The 26,529-nt window shown below is 46.1% G+C and overlaps 3 protein-coding genes across 7 annotated transcripts; 1 reads left to right on the top strand and 2 right to left on the bottom strand.

The window, feature by feature from the left end:
- On the bottom strand, positions 1 to 5,773 carry MGST3 (microsomal glutathione S-transferase 3). The gene is made up of 6 exons (XM_027740614.2): positions 5,604 to 5,773; positions 2,971 to 3,094; positions 2,007 to 2,080; positions 1,319 to 1,376; positions 585 to 657; positions 1 to 226 (listed from the first exon to the last, which is right to left on the bottom strand). The coding sequence occupies exons 2-6, from the start codon at positions 3,085 to 3,087 to the stop codon at positions 99 to 101; spliced, it is 450 nt and encodes a 149-aa protein (XP_027596415.1). The 5' UTR covers positions 3,088 to 3,094; positions 5,604 to 5,773; the 3' UTR covers positions 1 to 98.
- A 1,031-nt stretch (positions 5,774 to 6,804) lies between these two features.
- Positions 6,805 to 10,322, bottom strand: LRRC52 (leucine rich repeat containing 52). 2 transcript variants are annotated; one of them, XM_027740610.2, is made up of 2 exons: positions 8,883 to 10,322; positions 6,805 to 7,159 (listed from the first exon to the last, which is right to left on the bottom strand). In XM_027740610.2, exons 1-2 carry the CDS (start codon positions 9,517 to 9,519, stop codon positions 6,900 to 6,902), a joined length of 897 nt encoding a protein of 298 aa, XP_027596411.1. In that variant the 5' UTR covers positions 9,520 to 10,322; the 3' UTR covers positions 6,805 to 6,899. The 2 variants fall into 2 exon arrangements, with proteins under 2 accessions (XP_027596411.1, XP_039240215.1); XM_039384281.1 differs by having other exon boundaries at positions 7,056 to 7,227.
- A 436-nt stretch (positions 10,323 to 10,758) lies between these two features.
- Positions 10,759 to 24,599, top strand: NUF2 (NUF2 component of NDC80 kinetochore complex). 4 transcript variants are annotated; one of them, XM_027740672.2, is made up of 13 exons: positions 10,759 to 10,943; positions 11,866 to 11,940; positions 13,346 to 13,422; positions 14,072 to 14,133; positions 15,040 to 15,137; positions 15,569 to 15,642; positions 16,849 to 16,945; positions 17,863 to 17,925; positions 18,788 to 18,925; positions 19,822 to 19,962; positions 20,768 to 20,943; positions 22,933 to 23,068; positions 23,718 to 24,599. In XM_027740672.2, exons 1-13 carry the CDS (start codon positions 10,821 to 10,823, stop codon positions 23,865 to 23,867), a joined length of 1,410 nt encoding a protein of 469 aa, XP_027596473.1. In that variant the 5' UTR covers positions 10,759 to 10,820; the 3' UTR covers positions 23,868 to 24,599. The 4 variants fall into 4 exon arrangements, with proteins under 4 accessions (XP_027596473.1, XP_027596475.1, XP_039240300.1 ...); XM_027740674.2 differs by lacking the exon at positions 14,072 to 14,133 and having other exon boundaries at positions 13,346 to 13,368; positions 15,095 to 15,137; XM_039384366.1 differs by lacking the exon at positions 11,866 to 11,940.
- The last annotated feature ends 1,930 nt before the right edge of the window (positions 24,600 to 26,529 follow it).

The following is a 26,529-nucleotide window of genomic DNA, read 5'->3' on the forward strand; positions in this document are numbered from 1 at the left end:
TGAAAATACAGAATTGAAAATTTCATTTTATTGAATGAGACAAGGAAAAAATCTACAGGAAATGAAGTGTTCTAGAAGAAAACAGAACAAAATTCCCTTTAGCTTTTTGGGCAGCCCCGCCCTTGGCAGACCCAGCCCAGGTGCTGGCAGGCTGAATACACTCCTGTGCCCAGTAGCCCAAGGAGTGCCACTGAGCCAATGGCCCCTCTCCTTCTGTTTTTGGGATCTGGAAAAAAGGCAGGTTTTGTCAGTTCAGCAGCGCATCACTGAGAGACTAGCCCATCCTGGAAACTGAAGGGGGAGCAGGAACTAAAGATAAATCCCAAGGCAAAACAGCAGGCACCAGCCCAGGCCATGTACCTGCCCTCATAGCATAGCTATCCCTATTGGATGAGTGTTCTTCCCATCAGCAGGAAGAGTGTGCTGCAGTGTTAGCAGCCTGTGGACCTGCACCCTTTCCTGCACACCCCACTGGAAGCTTTGTGCTGCCTCCCTGGTGTTAAGCTGGAGCAAAGAGCCTCAAGGTCACTGTAGGAGACTTAAGATTCCACACACCCGCTGTGTGCTGCAGGGTAAAGACCTACCTCCCGTGTAGTAGCCATGGGCATAAAGGATTCTCCCAATGATCCAGGCGATGCCAAGCCCTGTGGCAGCCCGCTGGAGAGAAAGGAGAAGCATTAAAGTTTTGGAGACTTGAGCAAAGTCGTGCAGGCAGCAGGTGCCAAATCTCATTTCACTACTGCCCTGAGCCAGACCACGGGCCAGGATCTTGGAGGCAGCTGCTGCCCCAGGTCAGGAAGTGTTGCAAACTTCCACCTTGCCTCTTAATCTATAGCTGGCTCCCATTTTCCAGATGTGCCTATGCTGCTTCCTTCCGTCTCCAAAAAGGAGTATTCAGGAAGGACCAGGTTTGTCTTTTAGGGGCAAAGATAAAGGTGTTGGCCTCTCCCACACAGCTGCTTCCTCCTGAGTTGTCTATATCTTTCAGTTAAAAATAATCCAGGCTTTTTTGACCTCCTTTGGCAGGGCTTGGAAGAACCAGGCAGGGAGGGATGGAGGGACCCTTCCCTCTTGTGGACCGGAGGCTGTGAATGCTTCCCTTTTGTCCAGCAAGGCACCCTTAGGGGAAGGAAAGGGGTCTAGTAGCTGCAACAGCAGTAATGAGTTTATTAAATACCTGTGATTCCCCTGCACAAGTACATTTTTAGAGGGGGCACTGCTGTGCTGTGGCCAGTAAAGGGGCTAACTGGGCCTCCTGCCCAAGTCAGGCAGCAAGAGCAGAGTTTTGTCACGCAGACCTGACCACAGTGTCACTTACCGGGTGGTAGATTCCACCGGTGGCTAAAAAGAACAGGAAGGCGGGATAAACTTCCAACCTGAAAATAAAAGTGAGGAGGTGGTGTTTGTGCTCAAGTTGCTTACAAAGAGGAGACTCCCAAAGGGCAGAAGCTGCGAACATCCCCTCCCAAGGGCTCTTTGGGCCTGTTGTGAGTCTCTGTGCTCAATGCTGTGACTGAGGAAAGAAGGAATCTGAGCATGCACAGGCTTTTAGGGGCTTTCCCCAGCCTGTGCATGTCTCCAAAGGCCACCCACCCACTCTTTCAATTTTGTGCCCTAAGCCACAGCTAAACGCTACCCAGGAGTTGTGTCTCCAGCACCCCTCTGATGTGCTGTTGCAGCCTCTCCACAGGAGCAGGGTTGACTTTGGCCTCTCCCCAGGGAGACCCGGGCAGGCTCTTCTGGAAACAAGATTCCTTGTGTCTTAAGATCCACCCATGGAGGCAAGTTGCTGGGAACTGGGGAAGAGGAGGCTGCTTCACAGCCCATCTCACAGTTTAAGGCACAGGAAGGAGCCAGTACAGCCTTTCTGCTAAGCATTACAGGGCTGTGTGCTGTCCTCAAGTGCTGAGCCTGAACTGGAGCACGTGGCAGCTGCACCTCTGTAGCTGTGGGCCCTGCCCACAGCCCTGTGTGTCTCTAGGCCTGTGTTCATACATGTTACTCACGTGTTCTGGTGTGCACGCTGGATGCAGTTGAAGATACGCCCGTTTTCAGGGTCTGTGCTGTACATGGTTGGATACTGCCAAAAAAATAAACCAGCAGCAAAACATGAGCAGGCACAGTCTGGGCTTGGAGCCTGTTCTCCAGCACAGGGAGTGTGCCCTGCAGCACCTCTCTCTCCAGGGCTGCCTGGGTGCTTGCTGTGGCAGGTTAGAGCCTGTCTCCTGCCCCATGGCCCACAAAAGCTGTGTTGAAGGTCACTGCCTTCCTCACTGCTGGAGCTGCTGCCTGGCTGCAGAGGCTTCCCCAAGCCTCAAATCCAGCCCTCTGTGCACCACGTGCAGTGGGAACATTTGCTACAATCCTGACTTGATGTAGTAGGAGTAGGATCACCCCAACAGGCACCTGGGGCTTTTTGCCCATCCCTGCTTGCCACTTCCGTGGTGAAAGAGCAAAGGAGCTCGAGGGTTTGTGCTCGAGCCAAGTGACACAGCAGCTCTGCGTGCAATCGCCCTGACTCACAATAGGATTGGCTGACCCCACCCAACCCACAGCCCTGCCTGGCTTAGAGGCTCCTCAGTGGATGCTGAGGGAAGGTCACCTTGAAACACTTCCTGTGACAGGACTCACATCCTCCCCCTGACTTTGAGAAACCCTCCCATCACTTTTGTTCCACTGACTCCTTTACCCCCCCCAATGCTGCATCAGCCATATTTGCAGCCATGTGGTTTCTTGCCCACTGATGTTGCCAAGCTGTCTCAGCTTGGTGCCAAGTGCCTGATGTCCCACATCCTGAGCTCTGTTGTGCTGTCTGGAGAGCCATGACAGCTCCATCCCTTCGGCATCTGTGTGGTGGGGCAGGAAATGTCAGCAAGTCACCCCAAAAGAAGCAAGGTGTCACCTAGCCTGTCTGCAGCACCCCCAGCAGACAGGCTCCGACCTCCCCATCCCCTCAGCCTGAGCACTCACGTCCACATTGTACTTCTTGCGGGCCTTGCCCACCTTCACGGCGAGATGCATGACCAGGACGAAGCTGGCAGCCCCGGTCAGCATGACGTACCCATACTCCTTGGAGAGAACAGCCATCCTGGTGCTGTCAGAGAGAGGGAGCAGATTAATATTTTGGGGTGTGACTGGAGAATTGGCAGCGTACAGCGCATGGATATGCGTGCGTGGAAGAGTTGCTGAGCATGGATCCAAGACCTCCCAGCACGGGAACTGGCTGAAGGAAGAGAGAAATGGTGAGTGGGGGGATTTTCAGCTCTTGGAGCCAGCTGGGCATTAAGCAGCACAAAGCAAGAGCTTTCTGCACAGTTCTTGTCAAGCAAGCCTTAAAATCACCTAAGCATTAGTGGGAGGCGATGTCTAGAGGACACTAGTCCAGCCTGTGGCTCTGAGCAGGACAACAGCCATCAATGTGTCCCATCAGCTCTGACTGTGCTGGTTGTGTCCCATCAGCTCACACAGTGCTATGCTGCAGGGATACTCAGGAGACAGGGAGAAAAAACTGATTGCTCATGAGCTAGGGGACCACCTTCCAACCCCAGAGCTGAGGGCCACCAAATGAAGTCAGGGAACACACTGGAAACAAACCAAGACAGGTGTTTTCTCATGCAGTGGGAACCAGACCTGTGGAACTCCTCGCTAAGGCACAATGTGAATGCAGGCAGTCCTCATAAATTCAACAGGAAACTGGGCAAGCTCTGGGAACAAGAGGTAATTTGGACATTATGATACAGAGAAATACAAACTAGCTCAGAAACCCCCTGAGCTGAAAGGAGCTGGGCTACATAAATGGTTATTTTGTACCATTAAGGTGAATACTAATAAACCGCACCGCAATGGCAATAGTAACCTAACCTTTTGGGTAAAGAGGCACTGGCCAGATGAGCAATGCTCGACCCCACAGCTCCCAGGAGCCCTCTCAGTCACAAATCAGTGACCAGCCCCAACAACACACAGCTGCTGGCAGTTACCAACATCTGCACAAGCACCTCTGCGGCAGGAGATACCAGGGCCTTTGTGGCTTTTGTTAAACAGTTCTGTGCTTCCTCAGGCAGCCTGAGACAGAACCATAGAGCAAGAGGAGCATCTTGCAGCCTCTGCCATGCTGCCCAGCATCGCATGTTCTCCGTATTTCCCACTCCCCATCCTGCCATCAGCCTGCCCTGCTCAACACGGAGCTCTCTGGCTCCCTCCCAGCACAAGAGAGCACAAGGGTCCTTCCCCACAACCATATTGCACAATTCCAGACCTCAGAGTTTTTCTGGGTGACCCAAGAGGGTGCTGCATGACACAGCTCAGCAGAAGACAGAAGAGCACCAAGATAATTCCCTCTCCAAACCAAACACCAGTTGGCGCCTGTCTCCAGATGGCGACTGCACGACTGCATGATATAGTGAGGTTTTGGTGCCTCCTGCTCTCTCCCCTCAGCACAATCTGTCAGTGGGGGGGGAAAATAGGCCACCTCAGAACCAGTGCAAACAGCCTTCCTGTCACAGCAATGTTGAGCTTTATTTCTCATTTGGATGGAGCAAGGTGAAGACAACAGCTGGCTTTGTCCGCATGAAGTTTGGTAAAAAATTATCAGTAAGAACATTAAAAGCCTAAAGTAATAAAGAAAAGTCAGCGGCATGCGCCTGTAATTGAGGTTAGCGCTTGATAGAGACACACTGAAAATAGAACATGTTCCCACCTAGTAGAGCAAGTTGATGGTCACATTTCCCCCTTTAAATTACAAGGTTGTTGGAGAACCAGGCATTTTATCTTCCAGCATTAGATTATATCTGGGGGTTTATCTTGGGAGCAAAGAGCTCAGCAGAGCATTAAGCCAGTTGAGTCATAAAGTTGCTATTCCTACACTAGTGGTATAAAAGTGTACCTCAAGCCTTTACTCTATTGATTTGGAGCCATATAGAGCACTCCAAAGTCACCCAGGACCTTCTACCTCTCCCATGATCGTTTCCGGGTTCTGGTGCCCGGAGCGTTTCTGAAACCTTTGTCCCCAGCTGCAAGGGCTTTGCTGACATGCACCGTCACGGGCACAAGACTCGATTTCTACTTTCCATGCAGCGATGTTTCAGGCTGGAGCCACACGAACAAGAGATTGTGGAGCACGACAGGGCACAGAGCGGGAGCAGTAGTGCTCTCAGAGGTGCTTTTACTGCAGAATAAGGGTTCTTACAAGTTTACCATAACACTGCAGCTACTGTGAGTCAGCAAAGCGCATTAAGGCTCCTCGAGCAGACCCACGCGCAGATTCTGACAGGATTTCCCGTTTTAATCTCAGGCTTTCCAGGCTTTCTCTCGAGCCAGGAGAACCCTTTGTCGCCCCGTCCCCCCGTTCGCTCCAAGGCTGAGCCCTCCCAAGCCAGGCGGGGCCAGGCTCAGCCTAACCCGCCCGTGCAGGGGGGCAGGCAGACCCCCGCGCCCTGCTCGTCCCGCAGCCACCTTCCCCCGGAACCTCCCTCGCGTGGGAGGATGTCCCCGGCGCTTCTTCCATTTTCCCCACCGTCCATCGGGACAACCTGGATAACCGAGCCCTGGGAGCATCCCCCCCGTCCCCACGACCCCGCTGCCGGGGTGCCCGGCCCCGCACTCACCCTGGGCGCGCTGCGGGACAGAGCCGGGGACTGAGCCGGGAACGGAGCGGGAGCTGTAGCGGCAGCGGGAGCGGGGCCGGGCCGCCCGCAGCACCGCCCGCAGGCGGGGCCCGGGGCTCGGCCAGGCACGATCAGTCTCACTGCGAGAGAAGAGCGGGACAGGGATCCCTGTGGCTCTGCAGAGGGATTTGCCGGTGTCCCCCGGCAGCTCTACGCGTGTCCCTAGCACACGCAGACATCGTTATCCCGCAGCGCTGCCCTGCCCGCTCCTCGCCCTTTTCGCCATCCCCATTATAGCTTAGACAGATCTCAGCTCTCGTTCTGAGTCTACAGTTTAATGGCTCTAAGTTTGGTAATTCGTACGGTGCTTGCTGAAATCTGCTTTTCCCTTTCATTTCACCAGACCCTGCTAGTGCCGGACGGAGCAGCCAGTGTTTCACGCGTGGAGATGCCATGCTTGGTTGTGTAAGCAGGTACTTGCCCTGGCAGTTCCCAGTGCTAGTGATAAGAGGGAGCTTGCTTACATCTCACTTTATTCTGGTCTGTAGATGCAATCCTGGCATTTTGACATGGACACACAAGCCATTTCCAAGAATACTTGGAGAATGTGTAAGCAATATTTTTTACTTAAATCCTATTTTAGGGTTATGTGACACCAAACCAGAGCTGGACTTTCCAGTTCTGTAAATGTACATAATTCAGTGGAGGACGTACAGGGGGTCTGGCTGCAGAGGGACAGAGGGTTCTTCTGCTGTCACTGGTGTAATGGGGAAGAAAGTAGGAACCACTGGGCTCCTGGGCCCCTAAAAGTCCTGGTTTTAACTTCTTTGCCTTTCTACAGCAGAAAGTTCTTGGATTCCCTGGGACTCCAGTAAGCTTTCTAGGCTGGTTCCAGTAAGCTCTGCTGGTCTTTCTGGCCAGGAAGAAACTGGTGACATCCCTAACTACAGCACAGTGCCATGGCCTTTCCCGTATTTCAGTCAAGCCAGTGCCTATGTCCCTACTTTTCTGTGGTCTCAAGGTAAAGTAGGAGTAGAAATGCCTGGCACTGTGCACACCTCTCACTATCCCCTCCAAAATGAACATTTTGCCCGTGTCCTGGGTCCCAGTGGCAGAAGAAAAGTGGAGGTAGTAGCAAAGCAAGTGAAAGTGGAGCGCAGAGACTTCCTCCTCTTGCAGTGTTATTTCACTTCCAAAAAAAAAAAAAAAAGGCATTTAGAGTGGGACATCATGTGGGAAATCAGGCAGGAAGGGCCTGCCTTTGGTTCCCACAATGGGAGTTCAGAAGGGCTGGTCCTAAGTGGCTGTTTCTTCTTCCTCCTCCTCCTCCTCTTCCTCTCCCTTTGAAGCATGGATTTTGTAGATAACAGCACAGATGCCGGCCAGCCAGGCTGTAATGGTGCCAGCAAGGAATATGCAGAAGCCAACGAGGCACAGAAAGACGTAGTCTGTCTTGTGTAGCTGGGTCAGGCAGGTGAAGTGAAGCTGTGCCTCCACTGCCTGCATCCTCAGGGCTTGCAGGCCTTCTGGGGTGTAGCAGGTGATGTTGTCAGCATCTGCAGAGGGAGAAGCAGAAGCAAGACTCTCCAGCCTGTGTCTAAAGCTTTAGTGAACAGGAGTCCTGCTAGAGAAATGGTGGAGAAGTTTGCTCAATGCCTGAAAAATGTATACACACTTCACACCCCTCTGTCTCAGTGGCTTGGGCGAAATCTGAACAGCCAAACTCATGCTAAACCCATGCCAAACCACAATTCCCGGGTTGCCAGAATGATTTCTGTGGTGTTGCTTCCACAGGAAGGTATTGCCCGCTGGATTATGGCACTGCAGCAAACTGCTGTCCCTGCACTGCTCATCTCTGCTGATTGAGCACTTTCATCTTCATGTGAGAGCACTTGTGTGTGTTGGTTTTCTCATTCTCAAACACATTCTGAAGTGAAGAAGCCTAAATTATGCTGGAATAATGAGGCTGCTGCTCATTTGACAAGTAGGGTGGTTTGCAGTTAGGCACAGCCTTGCCTACTTTGTGAGAGAGGCAGAGGCAACTCATCAATGATTCCGTTCCACTGAAATAACAACTATGCCCTGTCATATTGAATACCTGCAGTGATAAAACAGGTGCTGGCTGTTCCCTCTCAGGCTAGTGAAGGGTGAGTGTGGTGCCTTATAGAAGCTGGGTGTGCCCTCAGCCATGGCCCTCTCCTTCCTCTGCAGGTTTGGAACCCCCCAGACACTGTGCTGGACACAGGCTGGGCACTGTGTGGTGCACAGGATGGAAGAGCCTCAGGGAAAGGGAGCAGTGGAGGGGAATGAGCCACGGGAGACTTATATCCCATGTTGTTATATTGTATATGGCTGAGTGACATCACTGCTGTTCACAATGATCTCACTAATGGTCCTGGGTAAAACTTGAGAGCTCTTATCTCTCTTTTACTCAAATCCATCCAAACTTGGGCAGCTTTGTGTCAGCCCCCAGGCTGCACAGATCCAGCTGAGCCTAAAACATGGGTGCACAGGCATTCGTGAAGCATCAGTAGCTTTTTGAAGGCCAAGGTGGGGATCTTCTTGCAGCAGATTCCAGAGCTCTGTCCCCGTGTCCCTTTGCACTGGATCCATCAGCTCCTGGAACAACCCTCATTTTAGGGCTGCCTTTCCCTGCCCATGTATTTGTGATACAGGGTGTCCATCCTGTGCATGCTTTCCAGCAGCCCTCCTGGAGGCACACAGCCTCCTGTGGACTCTCCCACAGCATCTCACCAGGACAGAGCAAAGCTCAACAGAGCAGGGAAGTGAAACAGCCTCATCGGCTTCCTTGGTTTCTTTGGATTTCCCGTTTTCCAGAGCACAGGGTAGGGATCTATACTCATACCTTCCAGTCTTTGCTGTCACTGCCTTTCCTGCTCCTACCCTCTCCAGTTGGCTTCAATGAGCTTTAATCTCCTGTTGCAGGGTTCAGTGGGTTATCTCTAATCTCACTGCGAAGAACTGTACTTTATTACAGTGTTCCATAATTGCTTGTAATCTGTATGTGGAAAAAACCCACTTTACTGCCTATAGGGAGCTTACTACATCTAATAAAGACATAGAGATGTCTTTAATTTGGTTCTTTCCTAACACCAGCACCCCTGGTTTGTGCAACAGCACAAGATGGAGCCCTCAGATGACATGCAGTGGCACAGCCCCATAAACTGAACTTTGGGCCAAGATAACAGAGGGCCCTCTCCGTTCCACACAGATCTGTGGGAGCAGGGAGGAGAGAGGTTCTGCTCACACAGCCCTCACCTGGAAAATGAATGTTGCTCTCTGTCATCCAGGTGATGAAGTCCAAAAAGGAACAGTTGCAGTGCCACAGGTTGTCACTGAGCCCCAGAAACCTCAGGTTGGGCAGGTCCCGGACGGTGCTGGTGTCCAGGAATGTTAAGCCTGTCCGGCTCACATCCAGGTGCCTCAGCCAGGTGTTGTTGGCAAAAGCATCCTTCTCGATGGCCACAAGGTTGGGATTGTCCGAGATTTTCAGCACCACCAGACTGAGGAGGTGTGAGAAGGTGCTGAAGGTGACCTGGGTGAGGTTGTTGAAGCTGAGGTCCAGATAAACAAGCTTGGCCACACCAATGAAAGTGAAATCCAGGTCATCCCCCAAGAGGTTCTTGCTGCAGTCCAGGTACACCAAATCAGCCAGGAAGCTCAATTCCACTGCCGGCAGGTACGAGACATTGTTTGCCGCCAGAATCAGCTGCCTGGTGTCCAGAGGGATATCTGCAGGGAACTCCTGCAACTGCTGCCCGGTGCAGTTCACTTCCAGGTACTGACAGCTACACCTGCTTGGGCAGTTGCTCCTCTCTGATGCCATCCCCATCCCCAAAAGAAACATGAGGCTCAGGGGCTGTGGTCTACCCAAAGGAGACATGGTTTGAGACATTCAAGGCCCCTCAGCCCTTTGGGGGCTGCGAGCTGCCCTATGAAAGCTGCGCTACCCTCACAGCCATGCCGAGGAGGTGTCTGGCTGCAAGGCTGTTGGGAAGCACTTTGTGTCCGTGTCTCATCTGACCCCTTGGCAGAGTGCCCAGCTGGAAACTGAGCCTGGTTTTTACATCGGCAAGTGTGGAACAGTGGCTGGAGCGTCTCTGCCAGGTGACACCTCCGTGATGTCAGTGGCATGCAGAAGCTGCCTGGTTTCGGGGACACTGCTGTGACCTTGCTGACCTGCTTCCAGCTGAGTGGAGGTGTGGCAAGCTGTGTGTGGGATAAAAGCACTGAAACTACGTAGGGAGAGCAGTGAACAGTGCAAATGTTGTCAGAAATGGTGTCACACTGCAGTAGGTGCTCACTGGTTACTGATTAGGAAAGAGCCCCGTGCAATGCTGCACTGGGTTGGCATCGTCTTATTGCAGGAGCCAGGAGGTTCTTGTCCCACCTGCAGTACTACGTCCAGGTCCAGGATCCTCGGCACAAGGAAGATGTGGACCTGTTGAAGTGGGTCCAGAGGGGCCATGAAGATGCCCAGAAAGCTGGAGCAACTCTGGCGAAGGAAGGGGACAGGATGAGAGAGCTGGGGCTGTTCAGCCTGGGGAAGGTTCTGCGGAGACCTCATTGCAGCCCTCCAGTACTTATCCAGGGCTTATGGAAAAGAGGGAGTTTTTACACAGGCAGATGGTGATAGGACAAGGGGGAATGGTTTTAAACTAAAAGAGGAGAGGTTAAGATTAAATATTAGGAAGAAATTATTCTCTGTGAGGGGGGTGAGGTACAGGTTGCCCAGAGAAACTGTGACTGCCTCATCCCTGGAAGTGTCCAAGGCCAGAGTGGACGGGGCTTGGAGCAACGCGGTCTAGTGGGAGGTGCCCCTGTCCATGTCAGGGGGGTTGGAACGAGATGATCTTCAATGTCCCTCCCAGCCCCAACCACGCTGCGATGTCCCCGCAACTCTCCGCTGCCAGCCGCGTCCGAACGCACCGCGCTGGCCCCGCCCCGCCCCTCCCCTCACGGCCAACGGCCGCCGCGGGGGCGGGGCCTCCACAAACCACGCCCCGCCCTCCCCGCGACGGCGCGGCGACGGATAGGGCGGGGGCTCCCTAAGCCCCGCCCCTCCAGCGGCGGCGCGGCCGCTGATAGGCCGGCGGGCGGTGCGGGGGCGGCGCGCGGGGCATTCAAGCGGCGGGCGGGCGGCGGCGCGGCCGTTGTGTCCGGGGCTCGGGCTGCGCCTCCTCCTCCGCCGCCGCCATGGAGACCATGACTTTCCCCCGCTACAGCCCCGACGAAATCATCAACTCCCTCCGCACGTACGTCCTGACGGGCGCCGAGGGCCGAAACCTGGTCAAGAGCGACCTGTTCGGCACCCCCAAGGTGGGTGAGGCGGCGCGGGGCGACTCCGCGTGTCCCCCCTTCCCCCCCATCCCCGTGTGTCACAGGGCGCTGCCCCGGCCCGTGTCACCGCGGGGTGGGTGCTCCGGGGTTGGTTTGGAGTCCCGGGGCTCTCCTCGCCTCTCGGGCCTCGCCAGGAAATGGGGGTGGTGTCATCACAGTACCTGGCCTGTCTTTCCTAGTTCTGTGGGAACTGGGTTAACATAGCGGCAGTGGTTGGTAAAGTCTCGTAGTTCCAACAGTTTGGCTGATAAATCAGTGCTTTAAACCGGCCCCGGCTTCTAAACCCGTCCCTGCTTCACCCTCTTTCTTCTTGTGTCGCTCCGACCATTAATGTTGCTGTTAATGAGTGTCCTTAGCGGAAGAAAAGTGGCTTTAAAGTGGAATTGGTGCCTCAAGGTGGCTCCCTGTGCTTGTGCCTGTGGAGGGAGGGGTCTGGCCCTAGTTGCTTAAGAAATGACAGGATGATGGTTTTTAAGAAACAAAATTGATAATGGATTAGAGCTATAAATGAAAAACTATTTGGCTTATAGGTATTTTCTTTTCCCATTTGTTTTAGTATTGTGATGAAGGGCACTCTTTGCTACAAGATTATAGTTTCTGTGACTTTTTTTTGGTGTCACTTGGTTTGAAAACTGCTCCATGAGCAACAATGTAATGAAAACTGGGCCTGGCATACATAGTCAGGGCTGTACTTGTCTGAGCTGCCTGCTGTCCCTTAAAACTGAATCATGAGCAAGTATTGCTTGAACTGCAAAATATTGAAAACTGAAACTTATTTGTCTTGGTGGCTCAGTGAAATCGACCTCCCTGTGTTAAAGGCTGCACTAGTTTTATGGCCTAGCCTGGGAGCCCTGAATAATCAAACATATGGAATACTGATTCATGTCCTTTCTTCCTGCAGCTTGACGTTTTACACCTGATTTACATGAGAATCCTGCAGAAGGTGTATGCAATCAACCTGGAGCACTTCTATGTGGTATGGCTGTGGTGGCAGGGTAATGGAATGTGAAAGGAAAAGAATATTGCTTTTAACAAGTGTTGAAGTTTCTCACTAGCAAATGGCAAGCAGCCTGGTATTTTGTGTGTTGTAATTGCAGCAATGGGAGCTTAGGAATTCTGCCTCTGTTGCAGAAAACTTGTGTGTGAAGTGCCATGGGCATCTGAGTTTGTGTTCAGGGCAGTTTCTTAGACAGGAGTGGGATTGCAGTACTGCAGCACAACCTTCGGCATGGCTCGTTAACCAGAGGTAAATGAACCTGGGAGCATCATCTGTGGGCTGTTGCTGAGGCCTTGAGAAGTTGCTTTGGTCATTGCTCTTCATCTGGATATTAATTTCAGCTCAAGATACCTGCAGGAATAATGGTTTTGTGGCTGTGCTGCCTCTAGGTTTGCTTCTTTTCTTTTTCCATGGAAAGTGGACTCCCTGCTTCACTGCAGGAACTAGTGGGCATGAAGAGGAGCTCACTTACCTCTGTAGGCTGTGATGACAGGCTTTGGAGAGCCCTCTCCTTTTGTGGTTAAACTGTGAATTTTGTTATTTGAGATGCTGAGGGTACCACAAAGGTCTGTAAAGTCCAGGAAGAACTGGACAAGCTTAAGAAGGGACACCATACATACTGAAAATACATACTGTGTCCTTGAAAGTACATACTGTGTCCTTGGGCAATTGCCTTTGCCCACAGCTGGAGGAGGTTGGACTGATCTAGAAGGAAAGTAAGTATTGCTTTTAATATTTGATCATCTTCATTCTCCATTAACTGTGAGAAAAGTAAGGAGAGGCCGATAACTCGCAGTGAACAAGGTACTTGGTCTTCTGTCTGTGTTAGGCAAGAACTGATGCCTGAAAATGAGAATAAATAGTGTTGTCTCATGGCATTTTTGGATATGCTCTTCCCTTTCAGTTTATGTGCACAAGGTAACTGTTCTTCACAGGGCATGACATTAGCTGGGGTACTGTATCGTGAGATTTAAAATATAAGAAAAATGTGACAGTGTACCACTACTTTCTCATTTTGACTTCCTCATAAAACAGTTGAGTGTGTCAATTTTGGCGTGTTTAAAGAAAAAGCTTCTTGCTGGTAGGTGTGTAATGCAGAGACTGTTGTCCTGCACCAGTTATGAACAAATGAAAGCAGAGTTTAGGTTGAGTTCCAGAGTTTGTAATGTTGCTGCTTTAGTTATTGTTGTCTTGTATGTTTTTCGGCCAAAAATGACACTGATTAACTTGATGACACTTTTCAGCCTTTAATATATGTTCCCTGTGGATGAGAAGACAATCCTCAGAGAGTGTAACCTATTGGAATTATCTTATGCTGTGGAAACCTGTGTAGTTTTTGTTATAATTATTCTCTACTTATGCACTGACTCTCTTTACTCTTTAGATGCCAGTCAACGTTGACATAATGTATCCACAGATATATGACGGCTTTCTACCTGTCTGCAATTTGTATATTCACATGTAAGTAAAAGATGCTGCATCTGTTCAGTTGCTATTTTTTGTGAAAGTCCAAGTTTTTAAAAGCTTTGGGGTTATATGCCTTTGTGCTGATGGTGATTCCACTGCTTGCTGGCTCTGAGCAAAGTGAAATTTGCAGATGAACAGGGGGCAGCAATATTTGATAGAGCAAAATTCCTATCTTGTAAAAATGAATGGGTTAAATAATCCAACCTCACCAAGCTGGAGCACAAATCCATACTTGGAATGGCTGGAGGGTCATCATTATCTAGAGCAGAAATCTTATGTTCCTGTTGTGTAAATTTGCTGTCTGAAGTCTGTTGGAATCTTGTGAGTGTTATAGACTTTAAGCTTTATTTCAGTTGTAAGGGGAGAATTGACTAATAGTTAGGTGTAGGAGTTCCCTAATTAAGCTGAAAAGTTGTTCTACAGGCAAGTATTTTGTCAATTGAAATATCTGAGATGCTGTAAGAATGCAAACTATTAATGCTGATCAGTGTGTGGAGTCCTGCTGTGTTACTCTCCTGAGACTTGTGCTTGCAGTGCAAATGCTCTGGGATGAGAGGACAAGACATGTTTTGTAGTAAATGGTTATGGCACAAAAGCTGAGTAATGGTCACCACAGATGAGGTGTGTCTTGTTTTCCTTGCAGGGAGCGCTTGCTGCCGGTGTGCCGGATTAATGATTTCCAAATTGCTGATATTTTAAACCCAAGTAAGCAAGTGCATTATAATTCTTGGGTTTCCTGGGGTGGTGGGTGTTGCTTGATATCCAGGTGCTTTTTCTTATTTGGCATTACCAGATGGACATCTAGTATGGTCCCTGGGTTCCAGCTCCTCTTCTGACCCTTGTTGTGGCCCTTTGACAAGTTGGTTCTACTGAGCAGTTCTTATTCCTTTTGTAGGCTGATCCAGGTCAATAACTGAGGGCAGTTTTAAATGCTATGAGTCTGTTGAACTGCTGATCTGGAGGGTGGACTGTGACACACTTAAAATAGTGTAAGAATAGATGGTAATGAAAATTACCCTGACAACTTTGGAACCCTGTAGGATTTCTTATGCTGATGCCTGTGTAGGAAGTGATTGGATTTTTGCTTCACCCTTTTAAGTACCCAGCTGTGGTGACTCTGCTATAACACAAACAACTTGAAAAAGATTGTTGTGAAGAACTCTTTCACTTCTGGATCTGTCTTGAATAAAACATATTTGTAATAATCTTTCACATTGCTTGGAATAAACCCAAGAAGTCCCTGCAGTTCAAATTGCTGCCTTCAGTTAGTCTGAGAGTTACAGAGGGGTTATCTCCTCAGAGTTGTAGTTCAAGATTGACACTCCTTCTCCCTGCCTTCTGTTTTAATGGGAGGCTGTGTGTTGACAGTCTTTTACCCAGGTGCCATTATTCATTTGCTGAATTGGACAGAACTGCTAAGAGTTTCCAACTAGCTTGGTGCTAGTTTTTGTGTAGTCTGAAATCTTTCCAAGGTGAGCAGGGGAAGAACTAATTTGAATTCTGTTTTGTAATTTCTGCCTCTTCTCTGAACTATATTTTGCCCAAGTTTTCATAAGCAATTGCAATGCATGTGGAAACCAGCACAGTGATATCTTGCAATTCCTATTTCAGAAACAAAGAGGACTGTTCGCTTCTTGAGTGGCATCCTTAACTTTGTGAACTTCAGAGAATTCCGGCGTCAGGTCTACTTGGAGTTACAACTGAACTATGTAAGGCTGGGTGCTGTGTTACTCCAGATGCCTATTTCAGTATAATTAATGTTAACCTGGAAATGGGAGCATAAAGGTTGTGGTTTAACTTCATGTTTGTGTAACATGTTGGAATTTTAAATGTAGCCAAGTAGTACAGGAAGGTACCAGTTACTACTTAGGATATTACTGAAAGGGTTTGTTTTTTTTTTCCAATAATTATTTGATAGTTTAGCCTGGTAAGTGAAGGATTGACACTTTGCATTGTTTTGAGAAAAGATGGGTGCAATGGTCAGTGGGCTGAAGCTTGAATTGCAGGTGGCTTCTCTTCTGGATATCTCAGCAGTTCAGAGATGCATTTCATGCAAAATAATGATGAGCAAAGCTAACAGAAGCTCAGAGAGAAGCTATATTCCTCTAAAATAAAAAATATCTGAATATTTAATTTGCAGAAAACAGCTCTGGAGAAACACCAGCAACTGGAGGCTGCGAATCGTGAGGCAGCAATGAAGCTGGAGAAACTGAAGTGAGTATGAGGAGTAAGCACCAGGAGAGGCACTACTTGACTTGCCTGTTCAGGCTGGATCAATGGGACAATGCCAGTTGTGTGAGGTTCAACAAGGCCAACCAAGTGTGGAGTCCTGCTCTTGGGACATAATAACTCTGTGCAATACCACAGTCTTGGGGAAGAGGGGCTGGAAAGCTGCTGGACAGAAAAGGACCTGAGGGTGCTGACCAACAGCAGATGAACATGAGCCCAGGTGGGCAAGAAAACCAGTGGTACCTGGCTTGTGTCAGCAAAAGTGTGGCCAGCAGGACCAGGGCAGTGATTGCTCCCCTGTGCTGGGCACTGGTGACACCACAAATCCTGGGTTTAGTTTTGGGCCCCTCACAACAAAGACATTAAGGGACTGGAGTGTGTCCAGAGAAGGGCAGTGGAGCTGCTAAGGGATCTGGAGCACAGCTGAGGGAGCTGTGGGTGTTTTTTCTCTGCAGGCAGAGAATAAAAATGAGTTTGGGAATATATGGCTGCTTTGAGAGAATCCTGTTATTTGTATATTGGGGACTAGGGTGAAACTTCTTGCTGTTACAGTTAGTTTGTAATGATGTCTTTATCTCTTCAATAGCTGTAGGAAGCCCATTTTTAACTTAATAGATGGGTAAAGTCATCTGCCTTAGTTATTTGACATGTTTGCCACAATCTCTGTTTCAAGCCATTTAGTCCTGCTGCCTGTGTCTTTGCACCATTAAGTTTTGTTTTTGTTTGTGGGTAATAGGATGAAGAGATGGCTAGTTTCCAAGATAGCTTTCAAAACAAAGTGTTTTTTCTGACAACTGCTTTTGGTGTGTGCTACACAGGAGGTTTTCTAGCTAGTATAGGTCTACCTTGATACGAGCTGTTTCTGTGGCAGGTAATATTATTCAAATTTCATAAATGAAAATCACCACAAAAATTGATGGGAGTGTTGTTCTTTTGTGCTTTGCTTAACGTGATCTTTGAACTTAGTCCTCTTTTGTGCTTGTACCACTTCTTGCCAAAATAGCCCTTTAGATTATGCTCCGAAGTCTTGCAAGCAAAGGAAAATAAGATGTATTAATTTGAGGCTGTCTTGCTCTGTTTACTAAATTTACTGACTGTAAACTCTCTGGAGAGAGTGATTGTTGTGTCTACTGTACTCTGGCTTGACTGTAATGATGCTGAAGCTGTGCAATATCTTTATTTCTCACTTAGCACCGTTCCAGCTGAACATCAAGAAGAGGTCAAGCAGCTGACAGAGAGCATTCGGGACCTGGAGCACCTGCTAAGGCAAGACTATCGCCGGAAACAGGTATCATCTTGTTATATATTTCTCTGAAACGCTGCTATGACTTCGAATTGTGGCTGTTCCTCACTTCTGTTGATTTTGTTCCCTTACCTGTAACATAGAGGGTAAAGGAGACTTTTCTGACTTAAAGGTCATTGCAACGCAGTGCTGTGTCTGGCCCCTCTTCATTTTGCTTTAAGGAATGTGAAACATTCTTGAAATCAGACTTGGGGAATGCAAAAGTATATTCGGCTCTTTCTTTTGGAAATTACTTGGGAGATACCTGTGTTACTATTTGGAACTGTGATGTGTATTTTTCCCTTTGTTTTCTATCTGAATTTAGAGAATTGGAACAGGAGGTGAGCCATGGCAAGAAATGAGGCCTAAGAAGGGTTACCCAAGGGAATGCCTGGCAAAAACAGTGGGGTTAATTGCAGGGGTAACTTTTCAGCAATGGAAACTTGCCTCTAAGGTCTCATGTGTAACCTTTTCAGCTTCTTTTGGGGAAAAAAAAGCAATAATCTGTGGTTAGGGTTTTTTATGTCAAGTCATGTCTCTACTATTAATATTATTAACCATATGCTTGACTTCTATATTATTTGGAACTTTAAATTAGATTTTTTTTTTTTCCTGAAGAACAGGGCATCTGTCAAAGAAGGTTGTGGGGGTATAATAATGCTAGAGTCAGTAGGAATAGAGGTAGTCAGTCTTATCCCTGTTCCTAACTACCTACTGCTGGCTACACCCCTCATGCTCCCAGTGGCATTTGCAACAACATCCTTCTTTCCTGCCTTTGAAGTCTTATAGACTCCAGTTTTGTCTGCTGGTTATGACACTCCAAAGGACCCATAAATGGGATTTCTCCTGTAGACAGGTCTGATAGAAAGGTAAAGCAGGTAGCAGTTGCAGAGATGCTTATTTAAAGCTTGTTGCTTTTTTAGACAGCTCTGCAAGAAGTGATTTCACAAAAGAAGATGGATATTGCTGAGAGTACCCGAAAACTGGTGAGTACACCTCTGTGTAAGTGCAGGATGTAGCTTCCATCTCAGATAAACTAATAGATCACCTCTCTTTCTAGGATAAAATTTTTCTTGGAGGTAGGTAACTTTCAGGTGGTGATCAATTAATTTTCTAAAGAAAATGACTCAGCTTAATTTTTCCCTTCCATGGGAGCTTTACTGCAGAAGCTGGTTTTGTCGTTAACTTTAAATACACATCTCTACAATGTCAAGCTCTCTGTGTTCAGGAAACTGATAAAGGGCAAGAAATCTGGACTTCTGAGAGGCCATGGGCTTACCTTAAGTGCACAAAGTGGGCTAATGAGGCAGGACTGACATCATTTGTGGAGACAAAACAGGAGGTTTTGAGAGGTTGCGCAGGAAACTTTTTGTTCTTCTACTAGGCTAACAGAGCTGGCTCTGAAACCCTCCAGTGACTGCCTAGGTGAGGTATTCTGAGGGAGAGTTGCTAGTAATACAGCAGGCTGGATGGGGCTCTGAGCACCCTGGTCTGTGGAAGGTGTCCCTGCCTATGGCAGGGAGTTGGAACGAGATGATATTTAAGGTCCCTTCTAACCCAAACCATTCTAGGATTAGCTGGCAGACTCCTTGTGGAGTACTAGTTAACTGCAGTTCGTGTGACTTAGTATTTGCACCCCTGTAAGCAAGTTAGGGCAGCAAAACGGACTGTTATCTGCTTTGAAATGTTAATGCTGTATAGAGGAATTTATTCTTAAAACCTCTTAATGAGGAATGACTACAGAGCAAAGAACCTGTCTAGTTATAAGATCCTGGCAAACAATGCTATACAATTCCTCTTTGTTCACCTAATTGCTAATATTGAAAGTGTGTTTATCTTGTTAACCAGAATGACCTTAAAGTGGCTATGGCTACTTTGAAAGAAGAACAAGAGCAGCTGAAATCAAAAATTGTGGAGAGTCCAGAGGAGCTGAAAAATTACAAAGAACAGATGAAAGAGACTGTTAAGAAACTGAAGAAATCCAAGGTGAGGTCTCCCTCTGTCCACACAAGGAGGTATTCTATTAGAAAAAACACACGTTTTACTGAACTGTCATCATCTAGAACTGCTTCTTGAATGACATGTAGTAAAACATCAACAGAACAGTTGTTAGTCCGAAATGAAATCATAACTTCAGAGAACTGAAGGTTCATAATGGAGTTGGTTGTTTATTTTTGATTTTTTGTTTGTCTGTTTTTGGGGTTTTTTTTTTTGCTTGTGCTGGTGGCTTCTTCTTTTAAGCAGGATTGCAGTCAGTGCTACTTTTTCCTCAATGAGTAATTGTTTATTCGTGAGGCTAGATGTAGAACTCTTGAATCTGTAATGTACCTGTCTGGCTGTTTGCTCTCAAGAGATGACAATATTTGATAGCTCCCAAATGCCTTTGGATTTAGAATATGTGCTTGGTAATGGTTCTGTTATCATTCACTGTTTCTGGAATTGATGGCTGTCTCCACTAGTATGCTAATCACTGAGTTCCCTTCCTAGCTTTTTTTATTTTATTTTAATGTCCAGTCTTTTAATTTTTGTGGTTCATGATTGTTCATATACCTCTTTAGGTACTTTTGTTCCAAAGGTGTAAACTTTATTTCTGTAATTCGAGGTATCTGCTCTTATGATACTTTATGAAACTCTGATTTTACCAGTATAGAATTTCTTCACTGTACTAGTTAGTTTGGTGTAAAACACTGTGATTCCAAATATGTTGTTGTGTTTGTTTGTTTGGTTTTTTTTTTACAAAATTAATATCTCATTTCAATAACTGTTAAATGTTACTTCTAGTGTCTGGTAAACAATGAGGGTATGGGTATAAAAGTCAATATGCTTTAATTCTATATAAAATAACTCCAAAGCTGTTTATTAATAGTCTTTTCTCTTTAAAGGAAGAAATTACTCAGAAATATGAGAGTTATAGAGACTTAGTTGAGATTCTGCCATCGTGCCAACTGGAGGTGCAGTTATACAAAAAGAAGATGGAAAGACAAGGAGCAAATGTGGAGAGACTGGCCAGTGTATTATCAGAGGTTTGTATTATCCAAAATTACATCTGATTAGGGTGAATTTAATGTCTAAGCAAGACAGGTGATCATCAGTAGATGTCTGTACTGTGAAAGTTTCCATCTCTCCTCTTCCCTGTAAAGAAGGAATTTGGAAAACTTGAAAATGTCATTCTTTATAATGTCAGTAAAACATTGCTGCTGCTTTGCCGTGTGGCACTAGCTAATGTACTATGCACTAGCTATTGACCACTTTGAATAGTCAAAGCCTTGGTTGCCATAGAAACCTGACCTAAAATAGTTTGAACTGTCTTGGGGTTGTTGGTAAGAAATGATGGAAGAAGAAGAGTGAAATCGAGTTTCTTCTGCCTCGAGAGTGGAAACTAAGAGCAAAAAAATTGCTACTTCAGGAAGAGTCATGTCTTAAGTGCCCTTACTAATATTACTAAGGCAGACATTCTGTGATGAAGTGTTTGTCACAATACAGTACCTTGCTATTTGCTACTTGGTTTTGGGAGAATGCAATTGTTAGGAGCATTTGAAAAATGCTGTGCAGTCTTTTTGGGTGTTTGTATAGCATGTGTTCCAATTACCCTTGGCAAAGAGTTAGCAGAAGTCACAGTAACTTCTGAAAGTCATTTTAAGTAATGGGATCTTGTCCATTTGGATGTATTTATAATCAGATAAAGAACTGGTATTTCACTGGGAGAATGAGTCAGCAGTCATATTTCCAAAAAGCAGCAACCTAGTTCTAATCTTAGTACGCTAACAGGGAATGTTATCTTGATTATTTTTCCCTTATTGAATTTATTTTTGTCCTTATGTACTCCAGGTCAGAAATATTGAGGACCAGAGTGACAGTGCTCAGATAGAGCTGAAAAGGGTGAAGACAGATGAAATGTCCCTAAAGAGACTGGTCACTGCAAAACGTGAGGCGCTGGCTACGATCGAGCTAAAGATACAAAAGAAGCGTGAAGATGTTGAGCAGCACAAGTGCACTGTGCTTGAGTAAGGATGAGTTGATGTTTCTGCCTGATGCTCCTTTATGTCTTCTTTCTGTGCTGCCAAAGTTCATGTCTGGTACAAACACACAGCTTAGCAGTAAGAAGAAAATGAGCAGTGTGGGACAGCTTTGTATGAAGACCAGTGATGCTTCAGGCAGGGACTTGGGGTCTCAAATCAATAATTGCAATGTGACTTGACAGCAATTCTTTTATTGGAGCACTAATTTAATTTATAATGCTTATTCTTGATTCTTTTATCTTCTTAAAGAGAATGTCACATTGGGATAATTTTCCAACTTATCAGACTTCAACAAAGCCCCATTTGCCTTTCATGAATTTTTCATAATTTCCCTTGCCACTTTTGCTCATTATCAAAGATGTTCGAGACCCATGGGGAAATGGGGCTCTCATCTTGGAGGAGCATTATCCTGACATGATGCTTCTGAAACAAAAGGAAAAGTGTCATTTGATCAAAGCCTCTCAGCCCCTCTTCCTTCCTACCGTATGCTAAAGGCAGGTTGCACGGCCGTGTTTGCAGCACGTCAGTCACTCCTGCAGCAGCAAACTGCAGCCTTGTAAGGTCGTGGCTTCACTGTGAGATTAGAAGAGCTGAACTGTTATAGAGAATTTATTACATAACAATTTTTCTTTTTTTTTTTTTTTTGTACATGGATAGAAAAGGGAATGTAGAAAATTATTGGCTGAGTAGATTAACTGTGACAGAAGAGAGCTTCTTCCACAGAGCTGAGAGAGTCAAGGAAGATTTAGTCATGCTTAAGGCTTGTGTGGTCTGTAGAATGGCAGAAATATTCCCAGGCTGCCTTTGCTCCCTATTTAGTGTGTTGTACCAGCTAAAGGAGATTATTTGGAAGGAAAATAGGTTGGACATTAGGAGGAATTTCTTCACAGAAAGGATGGTTACAAATTGGAATGGTCTGCCCAGAGAGGTGGTGGAGTCAGTGGCCCTGGAGGTACTTAAGGAAAGACTTGGTGCCCTGGTCTAGTTGTCATGGTAGTGTTGGATCAGAGGTTGGACTTGATGATCTCAGAGGTCTTTTCCAACCCAACTGATTCTGTGGTTCTGTGATAAAGAACGAAAATAATATAATCTAATGCTTCTTTATGTCAAAAGTTGCTGCTGATTTCTGGTTTTAATGTGTTAGGTATTTCCATTGAGTGATAAAATTAGATACTTTGATAAGCAAGAGGGGAAGGGAGGTGACCTTAGTTTGAAGATAAGAGTTTTTTTGGTGAATAAGAGAATGTGTCCTGACTGTTCCCTTGAGGTAGGAAGGTGTAAGTGGGCTCTTGCTAAGTACGAGTTTATTTCAGCTATTCTTTACAGAAAGCTGTTGCTACACTTCCAGCTGTATTTATTGTACAAATGCTTAGGGCAAACTGGTAGGTGGGTTTTGCACTTGAAGTCAGAGTAGATCCCCTGTTCCCACACTCACCCTTTGCTGATGATGTGGCAGCTCAGCTGGAGCTACTTGCATCTCCCTGCATGCTGGGGAAATATTATTTGGTCCTTGAGACACAGTGGAATGATGGACTGGAAGTTGCAGGTAACAGATGTAGATGTATAGGATTAGAGTTTGGTGGGGTGGGTCTAGGGCTAAGGAAAATGTGTGACATCCAGTTATGCTGAAGCATCAAGTGCAGCTGTGTTGCTTTTAACCTGCATCACTCCAAGACAGGAAGGCAATGTCCAGCTGCCTGTTGGGTTTGCTCCACTGAGGTCACTTGAGTTGCCTTGATTGGCAGCAACTGAGGATCTTCAACATCCTCCTTTAACTCCACTTTGAATTTCCCTTCTTGTACCCAAGTTGTTCTAGTTTAAAAATTGGATTAATTTCCAAGCAAGTAAGTTCTATACATTGTTTCTGGAAGCTACTAGTTTCATGCTCCTAAAATGAAAGCTTTGGTCCTGGTGGGGTTAAGCTTAATCTAGGAGTCAAATGGCTCAGTACTAACTTTTTTCTCTCACCTTTAGATATTGTAACAAAGTCCAGGAGAAGAGAGGTGCTGTATATGATAAAGTGATGGCCATTCACAAGGAAATCCAACAGACGAGGTACAAAATTGAGGAGCTGAAGGATAATGCTGGGAAAGAAGCAATGAAAGCCAAGGTGAGGTTTCTTTACTCCCTCCCCACAAAGGAATCCTCTTTTTGGTAAAGAATCAAAAGTGATTTTTAACTTGAGCTGTGTACATAAAGGAACAGTTACTGTAGTATGGGCAGTACAATAATCCTCTCAACAGCCTCTCTCAAACACAGGACCACTTGCCATATCACAAATACTTTCTTCCTAGAGTTTTATTAAGATGTCTGTCAAACTCAGCTTTGGAAAGAGGCAGAAATCCTGATGGGTTGAGAGTGAGGGATCACAGTTTGCCTGTAGCATCTCATCCTATCTCTTCATTACTGAAGTACTGTCCATGCTGGGAAGTCACAGTGGCAGAGACCTTGGAGACACAGGTTAACACAGAATGGGGCAAGGAGTGGTGTGAATACTGGGCTAGTGATGTTTGCTTGATCATCTTAGTGTTGTAACCACTAGAGTTCCAACAGAATTGCAATAATGGGATTTTGTTTGTGGCTGCTCTTATTTTTCTGGTTTAACTCCCCTGTGTTTTGTGAGTGCTGCTTCTTAAGCCAGGGACTAGATACCTCTGAAATCACTTGAGTCCACAACATCACTCAACATTTACGCTTGATAAGGATTTAACTTTGCTGATGGATTTTTTTTTTTTTTCTTCTTTACCTTCCCCTTCCAGGAAATACACCTAAGTTTGAAGGCTGCATTGGAGAAGTGTCATGAATCTCTCATTAAGACAGCGAAGAGTTTCGAAGCCTCAAGAAAAGAGAGAATTGCTGAACTAAAGAAAGGGCTGCTTAGCATTCAGTCTCCTGGAAGTAGTCACTAAGCCTGTCTGCACTTGTGTTCCACTTTCATTATGTTTGTCCTCGTACCTGATCTCAAGAGCTTGTGCTTTGCATGGGGTGGATAATGATTCCAGGCAAAAGCCAGCTTTCTCAAAAACCATGTCAGAACACGTTTAGCTTTGTAGGCAGATCCTGATGTCATGAGCTCACTAGCATGGATAAGAAAACACTCAGTTTCTATTGTTTCAGTCAGTACCTGGTTTTAGTGGTAATATTGCAATTCTTGCTAACCCCAAATTGCTCAAGACTTTAGACAGAATCCTAATTTTTGTAGAAACTGTTCTGTAAGCTTTGCTCTGGGAAGACCTGGTGCCTTGGTGTGGCCTGAATGTATGGACTGCTCAAGATAAGTTAGTAACAGGTGATACTCCACTGCCATTACTCAATTAAGATGAAATGCTAACAGAGCAGTAGCATCCATGTAAATGCCAAGTTGCTCTCATGACAAGTATTGGTAACTGTAAACACACAGTAGTATCATTTTAGTTAACAGTACAGTCCCACTCAATCCTTGAATTTATTTCTGCTCTGTGGGGTATTGAACCCCCATCTGTGTTTATTAAAATGTCTATGTTAGGGTTCTTAGTTCTCTTAAAAGTTTTAGATTGATATTTTGTACCTTAAGTTGTGATGGCACCCAGTGTGCCACAGTGGTTTTAATTATTTTGAAAAATGTTCCTCTTTACAATATTTGATAAAAGGATTAATCCTTCTTCTCTTGTCTCTTCCTTCTCTACTCCTCTAACTGACTGGGCATAACATTTCAATTGAAATACTTTGCTTTGTACATTTTTAGGAATGTGTGCTACACAGCTTTTTATGATGGAAGGAGGAGGAGGAGGATTCAAACCATCTTTCTAGTTTTGATTCTTCTCCATCTCTTATTAACTAGAGGTGTTTGCAAGTCAGTCAGGGACAGCAGGTGATCCTTGCTTCTAAAGCTCTCACTGAGGCATCAAACCCTCCTATGGTTTTGCTCTGAGGTTTTTTTCCTTGCACTGTAGCACAGAATTGTTTAGATTGGAAAAGCCCTCAAAGACTGAGTCCAACCATTAACCCAGTACTGCCAACCCCACCACTAAACCGTGTCCCCAAGTGCCACAACTACACTTTTAAATACCTCCAGGGATGGGGACTCCACCACTTTCCTGGGTGTGAGACATTTCAGAGGAAGTCAGTGTTAATCTGCAAATTTCAACCTAGTAAAAAGCTTCTCATAGTTTTCCCATTTTTGTCAAGGATAGTCTGTGTGATAGGTGTGTGTGTGTGGCACCACTTTGTTTTTAAGTGAGCATACTCTTCATCCCAACAGTTCTGTTGTGTTGTGCAGAGTTTAGGGAAAGAGTAACTGCTAAGGTGGTTGATTTCTTCCAAGAGCTGAAGATGCTGAGTATGTAACAGGCACAGAAAAATTCTCTTTGGGCTTCATGCTCTAGGCCACATGTGGAATAATTACGTTTTGGGTATTGTACTTCAGAAGTGAGTTTTAAATGAGTATCTCCTCTTGTGCTGTGTATTAAAACATTGTTCTTCACATGCTCCACTCCTTTGCCATAGCATGGATTCTAGTGTAACATGGATACTATCCATGGGAAGGTGTGGCTTCTCATTGCAGTACTTACCAATGAACTTGATGCCTGTGCAAAATGCTGTGGTAATTTCTAGGTATCTCCAGCCTTACAGTACTATGACATTTAAAGACAGATGACTTCATAAAGTTTTCCCTGAGCTTTCTTGTGATATCCCTGCTTCTCATGTCAGTCTAGCCTATATCCCAGCTTGACAAGATGCTGGAAGCCAAGCATTTCTTCTTTTAACTTCTCTGAGAATTTTGGGGTGTGACTTAACTTTTTTTATTTGGTGATGCTGTAGAGATTCAAAATGGTATTCTATAAATATTGCAGTAATATCTCCTTGCTCATAAATACTGTTTGGAGGCTGCACTCCACAGCCTGGATATTGCAGCAGCTCTTGGGAGATTCCCAAAAGCTTCCAATAGATACTGCAAGGGATTACTCCAGCCAGCAGATGAAGATTCCTAGGCTGGAGAGATGATGCTTGTGTATCCCAGTGACCAGGAGTTTGCAGCCCAAAGAAAAAGCTGGATTCTGGTTCCTGCTCTCAGGAGTTTTGCAACTCTGCCTGTTGGGTAAAATAAAAGGCTGCAATTCATGAAGAAAGAAAACTATTGATTCTCAGGGACAGTTTTTTGTATTTCCAATAGGCTCTTGTGCCTTCACAGCCACCTGTCTATTTTTACCTAAAGTACTTATAAATAAAACATAAGCAAAATGTATTTTATCTAGAGATAATTGATTCCTAGGTGTGAGTCTACTGCTGCTTTTCAAAAAACTTCTATCCACCATGAACCATATGGCAGTGAGGGGAATTTAGTGTGGCCTGAAGAGCAGTGAAGGAAGGATGGCTTTGCTAAGGCAATACAGCTCTCTTTCCCTCAAGAGGGCAGTGTTAGTCAAAATTTTCTTGGTTTTTTTTTTGTTTGTTTTATTTTCTTTTTCTTTTTTTTTTTTTTAGTTTTTCTGTCTATAATACTGCTTAAATGTGCAGTTTTTTTTTTTTGCACATGCTTAAGTGTAATACATAATATACGACATAAATTGTAGCACGTTTGCATTGTACTGC

Source organism: Pipra filicauda, unplaced genomic scaffold (genome assembly GCF_003945595.2).
Source record: "Pipra filicauda isolate LSUMZ 115617 unplaced genomic scaffold, ASM394559v2 scaffold114_size2234877_pilon, whole genome shotgun sequence".
Lineage (NCBI taxonomy): Eukaryota > Metazoa > Chordata > Aves > Passeriformes > Pipridae > Pipra > Pipra filicauda.